This window comes from Apteryx rowi, unplaced genomic scaffold, assembly GCF_003343035.1.
Source record: "Apteryx rowi isolate R43461 unplaced genomic scaffold, aptRow1 scaffold_2, whole genome shotgun sequence".
In the NCBI taxonomy this organism is placed as follows: domain Eukaryota; kingdom Metazoa; phylum Chordata; class Aves; order Apterygiformes; family Apterygidae; genus Apteryx; species Apteryx rowi.
This window is the reverse complement of record NW_020448307.1, coordinates 9804064-9813589: the sequence shown is the minus strand read 5'-3', so window position 1 is coordinate 9813589 and position 9526 is coordinate 9804064. Positions and strand designations below refer to the sequence as shown.

The window sequence follows — 9526 nt, the reverse complement described above, 5'->3', positions numbered from 1 at the left end:
GCTGGCTAGACGTAGCCAATACCACGTTCCAAGCTGGTCATACATGCATGCATATTTGTGAACATTTACATAGGGTTGGCGTCCTCTCGGAGTCTCCCACGCGTCAGCAACACACACCGTTAAGGGAGGGCTTGTCTTTCCTTCCCCTCCCTCCCCCCTCCCTCCTCCTCGTTAATTAATCATGCAAAACAACTTCGGCGATAAGAATTTCTGGAACCGGGCGGCGGGTCGGCGGCTTCTCCCTTGCCTCGGCTGGCAGGACGGCGCGTGGGGCCGCGCACCGCGCCACTGGCCACCCCCCGCAAAACGCACGCGATGGGGCCATGCAGCGGCATCGCCGGGGCCAGGCGGCCCGAGGCAGGGTGCCCCCGCGTGGCCCCCGCACTCGGCACCGGCCAGGGCAGGGCGAGGGGGTTAGCACTGAACGGGCCGCTCGAGGCCCGATGGGAAAATACACCACAAGGTTACGGATTAAAAAAAGCCCCAACTTCAGGGGTGGGGGGGAGGTCGGAAAGGGGGGACGCCCCCGCCGCAGCCCTGCCGGCCCCCCGCTGCCCACCAGCTTGGGGCACTCGGCGCCGTCCAGCCAGCAGGACGGGGTCGCCGGCCCATGCGCGGGGCCATTGCCACTGGCAGCGGCAGGACTGAGAACCGATGGGGGGCCTGGCGGTGCGGCGGGGGCTCAGGGGCCAGGCTGTGGGGAGGGACGGGGCCTTGCYGCAGCCCCCCCAGGCCTGGCCGCCTCTCGGGACGTGTCCCTGGCCCCGGGAGCTGTGCCAGCTCTTGCCGGGCACGAGGGAGCGGGGAAAGGGGCCGGGGCCGCGTGAGCGTCGTCCTCCCGCCTGGGAAAGAAACCAAGCCGCCATCACCCTCCTGGGCTACCCGGAGCAGCCGAGCCGGGCGGAGGGGCCGCGCTGGGCTCCACGCGGGAGCGAGGGACGGACACGTTTGTGCCTCGGTAATGCCTTGGGTTGCTGGTGTCCCACCTTTGCCGCACTCCACTGACCAACTCCTGCGGCTGCCCCTGGGCCCGGTCCAGCCGTGGGCGCCCGCCCAGCGCTCCGGCTCGGGGCGGCCGCCGGCATCAAACCCGCGATGCTTCCTCCTCCTTCCTCCCCACTTCCTCTGTGAGCAACGCCGAGGGGAGGAGCCGCGCGCCGCTGGGCCAAACGGCCACGAAACCAAAAACGCAACGGAAAAGAAAAGGAAACGGAAAAAAAAAAAAAAACAAACTACCAGCCTTAAAAAAAATAAAGAAAAAGGGGGGAAAAAAAAAGTCTCTAACAGTACAAAGACCTGGAAAGTGATGGAGCAACAACAGCGTCTTTGGAGTGCGGAGGACACGGCCACGCGCCTCCCGCCACCAGCACAACACGATTCGGGGCCCCGGGAGCGCAGCGGGCAGGCGTCCGGCCGAGTCCGTGCCACGGCGGGGAGGAGGAGGACTGGCCGGGATCCCGGATTGCTCAATTCTCACCACATCCGAGGAGAGGCTTTGGGGAAGGGGGTAAGCGCACGGTCAGGCCCCGGCAGCRGGCAAGCGGCCCCCACCCCTGGCCCGACGTCCTCTTCCTCTAGCGAATTGTGCGGCACAGCGTCTGCCAGCCTCAGTCCGCCTCCCGCTGCACCTCCGACGCGTCCGCCCGGCAGATGGGGCACGTGCGGTTTGCCTGCGGCACGGAGGAGAGACGGGGGCAATGAGTGGGGACGCTCGAGGTGGCCCCCCCACCCCGGCACCCCGCCACCGAGGGCTGGCGGCACCCTGCCACGTGCCGTCCCTGCAGGGTGCCCCATCCAGCCCGGCACGGAGGAGGGTGCTCGCCACGTGCTCACACCCTGCAAAATTCACCCCAGGAGTTTGGGGAGCTTCCCGCCTCGGCAGGCCTCCAGCAGTGCCTGGCGCCGAGGCCACCCGAAAGGCAGCGCCCTGCACCCCGAAATGCCACCCCGCTCCCCAGGCCGAGCAGAGCAGTACCTTTAACCATTTGTCGACACACTTGGCGTGAAACTCGTGGTTGCAGGGCAGGACGCGGAGAAGCTGCCGTGCCTCAAAGTCGCTGAAGCACACGACGCACCTGGGGAAGGCAGCCGTCAGCGGGGCCCCGCAGCGGCTCCCGGTGCCCCCCTCCCCGTCCCCCCCAGGGTCACTCACAAGGTCTGCTCGGACTGGTGGCTCTCAGGGTTGAAGCGGTAGGACGGGAGGTGCTCGATGTCTGCTTTGGTGAGTCCCCGCGGCTTGGCCTCCCCCAGCCGCTCGGCCAGGTTCAGCAATGCCTGCAGAAAGACGCAGAGGACGGCTCAGCTCGGCTCGGCTCCCGCTCCGGCACAGCATTCCCCAGGCCGCCCTCCCGGACTCTCCCGGCTGCTCCCTGCCCGCCCTGTCCCGCCACGGGGAAGCGCAGCCAACGCACCTCGTAATTCTCCATCTCCACGTCATCCACGTCCAGGTCCAGGCTGATCGTGGGCCCCACGGCCGTCGGCGACACGGGAAGCATGGAGCTGCGGGGGGAGGACGGGGCAGTCGGCGTGGGGCTGGACAGCCCTGCAGAGCGCCGGGGGCTGCAGACCCCGGTGTCCACCCTGGCATCCCCGGTGGGGGGCAGAGCCGCCAGCGCCACGCTGCTGTGCCCCCCTGTGCAGCGCCGTGGGGCCCCTGCCCCACACGTCCCCCCCGGTACTCACAGGAAATAGGGCAGGAAGCTCGGGTAGTACGGGGGGGGCGGCGGCGGGGGCGGCGGCGGGGGCAGCGCCTGCTGCAGCCGGTACCGCTGGGTGTTCAGCCGCCGGGGCATCATGTGGGGGTATGGCTGTGGGGAGAGACGGGGCGGTCAGAGCCCCGCAGCACGATCCCCCCCCAAACCCCGTGCCGCCCCCCGTCCCCTCCCCGCGCCCGGGACTTACCACGCCGAATGGCAGCTCTTGGTGCAGCGGGTCGTGGGGGAGGTAATGCAGCGGCACGGAGGGGGACAGCGCGGGAGCGTGGTGGGACGGGGGGTACGTGAAGCCCGCGATGGGGTGCTGCTCCCCTCGCAGGTCCACGTCATTGTCTATCCTCTGCAGAGGCTGCCGGGGGGAAGAGTTAGGCTGGCAGGGGGGTCCCGACCCCCCCTGGCACTAGCAGGATGAGGCACCCTGGGCCCCGTCGCCCCCAGCTCAGACCCATGGGGGCTGCAGAGAGACAAGAGCCCACGGTCGTCCCCGTCTCGGGGCCCCCCAGGCTCCCCCCAGCCGCTGTGGCTGCACAGCGCAGACGTCTCCCCGGCCGTGCCCCATCGCCCTGCCCCTGCCCACCCGCTCCCCCACTCACCATGCGCGGGTGCTGGGCTTGGAGAGGTACGAACTGCCCCAGCGGGGCCATGTGGGGAGGCTGGTGGGGGGGCACCGGCGGCGGCGGGGGGTGCAGGATGTAATGGTCGCTGGAGATGATGGGGGGGAACGTCTGGTAGGAGACGGGGAGCTGTTGCATGGCGCATGCCTGGATCAGCTGGGGGCCGGAGAGAGAGGAAGGCGGGTCAGACGCCTGCCGTGGGCACGGCCGTGTCCACGCACCTCTGCGCCCTCCCCAGGGCTCAAACAGCCCCAGCTCCCCCAGAAACCCTCAGCCCAGCCCTTGCCTTCCGGTGGGCTCAGGTACCCGGGCACCCGGCGTCCCCCGCGGGCGTCCCCGGCCGCGACTCACCGGGGGCGGGAGGCAGCAGAGCGGGTAGTGCTGTCCACTGAACATCACTGAGCATGCTGGGAGCTGCTGGGTGCTGCACCCAGGGATGTGCTGGCCGGCGTGGATGGGGAAGCCTTGCGTCGTGACGGTGGTAACCGTGTAGGAGAGAGGGACAGGTCCCTGGTGCACCTGGCAGCAAGACACCCGAGGGTGCAGTCAGGGGAGGTTGCTCCTACCAGCTGGCTGGATGCCAGCTGAGCTCCCCCATCCTCGCAGGGTGGCAGCAGGGCACTGAGCACCCGGCGCTGGGACACAGCCCAGCAAAGGGTCCGGCATCTCCCCAACGCGGCCAGAGGAGCAGGGCTGAGTCCAGGCTGGGTTCGATGCTGGCTCCAGTCCCCAGTTTGCTTCCAGCAGGTAGGCTGGCATGTGCTCCAACCCAGCACCGCCACTGCAGATGACTCTTGGCAGCACCAGCATGAATGACCCTGGGAGGGGACCATCCCCTGCCCTTGGGTGCACGGACCACCCTGGGCACCACCCGACGCTCCCAGCAGCAAGTGACTGGGGACACGTCTTGGGACCGCTGCCCTGGAGCTGTGCCCAGCCACCCGGTCTGGGGCCACCACTGAGAAAGGGGGCCGAGCACAGCGTCACCCTTAGCACCGGGAGCTCGCGGCCACCCCCTTCCACAGCACCCACCTGGTCATGCAGATCCACCATGAATGGGTTCTGGTGGGGCGGGTGTGCGGCCGGGTGAAGCATTCGTGGCGGTGTGCTGGGGAGAGCGTAGGCGCGGGGCTCATCTACAGGGATGTGCGGCTGCTGGGGGAAGGCAGGGTGCAGCTGGGTCTCATCCTGGCCCAGCAGGGTTGCCAGAGGTCGGTCGCGTCGTCCCCACTGACGCCTGGCAGGGGGGCTGCGGGGCCACCGCGGGAGAGAAACAGAGCAGGAGTGACCCCCAGCCCCGGGCAGGGTGGCTGCAGGGGGGTCAGCGCCCACCCCGCCTCCGAGGGTGAGATGCTCCCCATGCAAGATGCCCTGATCAGCTGGGGCACGCAGGTGTGCTTCCCCCACCCCGAGCCCTCTGGGAGCTGGTGGCTTCCCAGCTGGATGGCCTTGTCCCGCAGAGCCAGCGCCGCATCCCCATGTGCGGGCACTGTGGCTGGCAGGGCTCCAGGTCGTCACGCCACCCTGTGCCCCGTACCTTCGCCGGAGGTGGTCGGGGCTGCTGCAGGGTCCCCCTGAGAAACGGCGTTGGTTAAAAGGGGCAGAGGGAGGCCGCCTATTCACTGCCAGTTCCCATGGTCGCATTGGTGACGTCGGGAGGCGGATGGGTACGCAGGACCTCAGGCTCCAGACAGGGCAAAACACCAGCACCTTGGACCCTGTGAGAAGGACAGCAGGTCACGGCACCTGAACCCCAGAGGTGGCATAGGGCTGCAGCCAGGCCAAGGCCTGCTGGGCTCAGGAGCCCCAAGTCTGCCCTGCTCCTCAGACCTGGCCCCTGCCATGGTCAGGAGCTGGTACCACAGTCACAGCCCACTCCTCCAGCACCTGCTTTGGGAGAGGGGAGGAGAGGCATGGAGCCACCCAGGGTGGCAGCGGTGCCCAAGGACATGCAGGGGTTTGCAGCCCATCTGGCTCCAGCCCATGCTCCCTCCACGCCATAAATTTGGCCACCCTCTCTGTGCCCAGCCCCAGCACACAGGGAAGAATCTGGCTGTCTGGCACAGGAGGATGCACTAAAAAGAGATGCTGCCCCCAAAGCAGCACCCCTAGCCCCTTCCCAGGGTGGGTCCTGGTCCAGGCGAGCGTTTCAACCCCAGGATCAACATTTCCACAATGCTTTCGCCAGCAGGCAGCACAAACTCAGACCCAGCGGCACTTTTGCACCGGGCATCGCCAAGAGCCTGCCTGCTCCTCTGCCAACCCCTTCAAGGAAGCGCCCGTGGCCCAGCAGCTGCGGGAGGCACGCGCCGAGCCCGGTAGCCAGCCCCACTGCTCCAAGCAGCCCTGGCAGCGCCTCAGCAAGCCGGCCTCCGCGGGGATGCCAGGCCGGCCTGGGGCAGCTGGCGGCCACTCCACCTGCACAGGGAGCCGGCTGCACACACGTACCACSGGCAAAGGCGGCCCTCACAGCCAGGCAGCTCGGGGACTGCAAAGCCACCGGGGCCGTGGGTGGCTGCGCCAGGACRATGTGCACACACATGCATGTGCATGAAAGCCCAGGGCCAGGACCCCGGCACCCTGGCACCAAGGAGAAGCCAGATTTCCTAGCGCAGCCCTGCACACCAGGGATTTTTGGCAGTCCCCTCTCTATGCAAGGTCTTCAGCACCCCACCTCCCCTGCACCATCCCCATGGGCTCAGTCCACGAACACGGGGCAGGTCCTCTCCACATCTGCAGCTCCCACACCACCAGGTAGCCCCAGCCCTGGCACAGGAGTCACCTGCCCCATGGCACGGGAGGGGGGGGAGGGTCACAACCTTGCCAGACCCCCACCCTATGCCCTGCCTGCAGTGAGGCTCTCTGTAGGGACAGCACAGGGTGCCCCGCTCCTGCCCCAGGCCACCTTGCTGCACAGCARCTCTTAGGCACTGGTAGGGCTGGAGGCAGCCGTTGGCACCCGCTCCATCATGCCAGGGCCTGGCCCAGATCCCTCACCCCTGCCCACAGCCCAGACCCCACTGCCCTGGGCCCCTTGCCCTGCTGCTGGCACCGCTCCCACAGGCAGTTTTTCTTCTGCGCATCCCATGGAGCTGCGTCCCCCAGGGCACCACCTGCCCCGGCCCAGAGGCTCCCACCCCAGCAGCAACAGGGCAACTGCGCTAATGGGGGGAGTTATGTCTTCTGGGAGCAGTTCCCGCTGGCGGTGCAGCAGCCCACGCACCCCCTCGGGGCCAGCCCCAAGCCTGCCCAGCACGGCCGGAGCAGGCAGAGGCAAGACGGGGCTCCAGCTGATGTGGCAGGAGGCTGGTGAGAGAGGTGCCCCCAAGGGAGGCGGGTGCAGAGCTCTCTTTGCCCCAGGGGCAAGTCACCCCTGCAGGCACACGGACACCCACGCTCTGCCTGGTCTGCCTGCAAAAACCTGAGGGCCCACAGCAGGAAGAGGCTGCGCAGCTCCTGTCCCCGTGCGTAAAGCACCTCCACTGCCCCCCCTGCCCCCCCGCACCCCAGCAGGGCAACAGCCAGCGTGGTGGGTGCTGAGCACAGCCTGAATGTCCCACCCACGCGAGGTGGGGAAGAACCCCGCACCGCCCCCGTGCCCTAGGGAAGGCTTGCACCCAGCTAAACCAGGCCACCAGGAGGACACAGCCAGTCCTCTCCTCCTCCTGCGTGCTCACTCGCCATGCGCCCGCTGCCTGCACCCAGCCAAGCCCTGCTTCACCCACGGGGAGAGGGGCTGCCCTGGGGGAGTCGGGGTGAGGACACTGCCGATTCGGTGCCTCACAGCCACCCAGCCAGGAAGCCCAGGGCAGAAGCTGGCTGCAAGGCGAGGCAGGATGAGCAGCCTGAAGTCCAGCAGCTCCATGGTCCAAGGCCACAGGGCCAAGCCGATGCCGGCTTTGCACCCCCAGCCCTGGGGAAGCTGGCTGGGGTGAGGGCACACATGGCCAGATGCTCCTGSGAAACTTGACCCCAGCTTGGCTGCAGAATGGCCCCCACTGCAAGGCACCTGGGGAGAACAGCTTAACCCAGGTCCCCTGGGGCAAAGAGGCTTCTCCTTCCCTTACAGCCCAGCAGCACACAAGTGGCTCTGCACAACCCCCAGCACGGCTCAGCCTGCTCCTCCCAGAGCTGGACCCTTCCCTACCTTGCCCTGCTCGCAGCAGCAGTCATGCCATGGTGGAGATCTCGCAGCCCCTGGCAGCTAGACCTGAGGCCTCCACAACTCCTGGGGCTGAAGGTGGCCCTGGGAGGACGGACGGACCCAGGGAGAGCCTGCTCCATCCCGCTTGCCCAGTTACTGTCCCTCCTTGTGTGGCCGGAGCTACCCCCCCATGCAAGACACGGACACTGAATGAGAGAGAAGCACTTGTTTTTGGCACAGATAAAAGCAAGCTGCGAAGGCCCTTGCGGCTGCGGTGGCGTCCCAGGCTGCATCCTGGCTGATGGGGAGCTGAGGACAAGGGCCTGGAGGGGTTTCCAGCGCGGGGTGCAGAGCTGCTCTAAGGGCCGTGCTGTCTTGCTGGGCTCCTGCACATCCTACTCTGGACTCGCACCACTTCCCCACTGCCGGGTGCTGGGCGCAACGGGGCCGGCCAGGCTGGACCGAGGGCRGCAGGGCTCGCGGCCYCCTTCTCGCAGCCCTGGCCGAAGCGCCCAGCCTGCGCACGCTGACTCCCTGCCGCAAGCGGGGHGCAACCACGCGCCCCCACAGCGAGGGAGAAGCGGGCCGGGGAGGGCAAACCGCAGCAAGGGGGTGCGCAGGGACCGCGGCCAAAGCAGGGCACTGCAGGCGGCCCGGCCGGCGCCGAGGGTGGGCAGCTTTCCTGCACCCTGCGCGAGCACCTGTCCCGCACCCACCCYGGCTCACGTCCCACGCCAAAGCCACGCTGTGAAATACCCTCCTCCCACAGCCCACGCGTGGCCTCCCACCCCTAAGGAAGCGGGTGGCTCAGCGCCGTACAGGAGAGGTCTGTCCATGGAGCTGCTCTGGTCCCTTGGCCCCAAAGGGGCTTTCCCCTGACCCCCATGTCCCCAAGGATGAGCCAGGCAGGACAAAGTGGCCAGGGCACGGCTCTGCCCCAGGACGAGGGCCCGGGGGTGGGGGTCTCTCCCCAGCAGGGAGCAGCCACCCCTGTGAAAGCTGCAATGTCACTTCTGGGTGACAGGCATCACCAGTCACATCAGGCAAGTCACCGGGGCAAGCCCCACTGCCAGGGAAGTCTCCTGCAGCACGCAGGTCTCATCTTAATCTCACCGCAGCCTACGAAACCATTTCTGAAGTTGACAAATTTCTCTGTCTTTTGTAAAAGAAAAAAAAAAAAATGAAAAAAAAAAAAGCCACAGGCTGGAGCCCCAAGAGCTCATCTGTGGCTCCCACCTGGGGGTGGGCCATGCTCAAAGGAAACCAAGGGGTTTTGCCCAGTGGTGTTTTATTCCGCCCCCAAGATTTTGCCCCAGATAAAAGGCGCTGGGGTCCCCCTGCCACCCGAGGGTGTGTGGCAGCAGCGGTGCAGCAGCAACGCAGGGAGATGCGTAACCCCCATAAGAGTCTTTCCCATGCTGAGGCATTATTCCTCCCAATTTCACATTATTATTCCACAACCACACATGGTGCAAAGGCCCCGCATGACCCACTGGGCCACCTTCCAGACCAGACACGGCAGTGATGGGCTTAGGGACACAGAGCACCTCGGCAGTGGGATGGGAGAGCTGTGCAGCCCTGCCAGCTGCTGCCTGCACTCCCACTGCCCCCAGGAACGCGGGACACGGGCAAGCGCTGCATAACYGCACTGCGAGGACACCGCCGGGCGCACCGGGATGCCGGGCACGGCCAGGGCAGGGAGGGTGCGCGGTCCCCGGCGAGTCCTCGCATCCCGCCGCAACCAGCGCCAACACCACGAGGCACGTGGGCCTCCCGCCCCGCGCGTCCCTTGGAGCCAGTGGTCCCGGGGACAAGGTCACCCGCCCCRGCTGTGCCTTTGCGGGGGCTGCCACAGGCCGGGCCCCGCACGCCTCTCCGGCGGGGCGGCGGAGCCGCGGCGACCGGCCCGCGCCAGGGCGGCTTCCCGGGCACCGCCACGCCGCCACGAACAAAGTTAGCAACGCGCCAGCTCCTGCGCCCGATGCCATCTGCTCGGGCAGGGCCGGCCGCCGCGAGGGCTGCCCGGGGGAGCCGCGTGCCCCCGGCGCCGCCCG

General features: G+C 67.6%; 1 protein-coding gene across 3 annotated transcripts in view; it reads right to left on the bottom strand.

The window, feature by feature from the left end:
* Positions 1-1577: 1577 nt before the first annotated feature.
* Positions 1578-9526, bottom strand: part of RNF44 (ring finger protein 44) — a 20022-nt gene continuing 12073 nt past the window's right edge. For 2 of the 3 annotated variants that reach the window (XM_026063406.1, XM_026063404.1), the window contains exons 2-11: positions 4866-5046; positions 4361-4577; positions 3680-3847; positions 3308-3484; positions 2902-3063; positions 2683-2807; positions 2412-2499; positions 2153-2274; positions 1976-2075; positions 1578-1670 (exon numbers count right to left, since the gene is read on the bottom strand). In XM_026063406.1, coding sequence (XP_025919191.1) covers positions 1608-1670; positions 1976-2075; positions 2153-2274; positions 2412-2499; positions 2683-2807; positions 2902-3063; positions 3308-3484; positions 3680-3847; positions 4361-4577; positions 4866-4972 — 1329 coding nt within the window. In that variant the 5' untranslated portion in view covers positions 4973-5046 and the 3' untranslated portion in view covers positions 1578-1607. Of the gene's footprint in view, positions 1671-1975; positions 2076-2152; positions 2275-2411; positions 2500-2682; positions 2808-2901; positions 3064-3307; positions 3485-3679; positions 3848-4360; positions 4578-4865; positions 5047-9526 lie in introns of those variants that run through there. The other variant, XM_026063405.1, reaches the window with a different exon arrangement.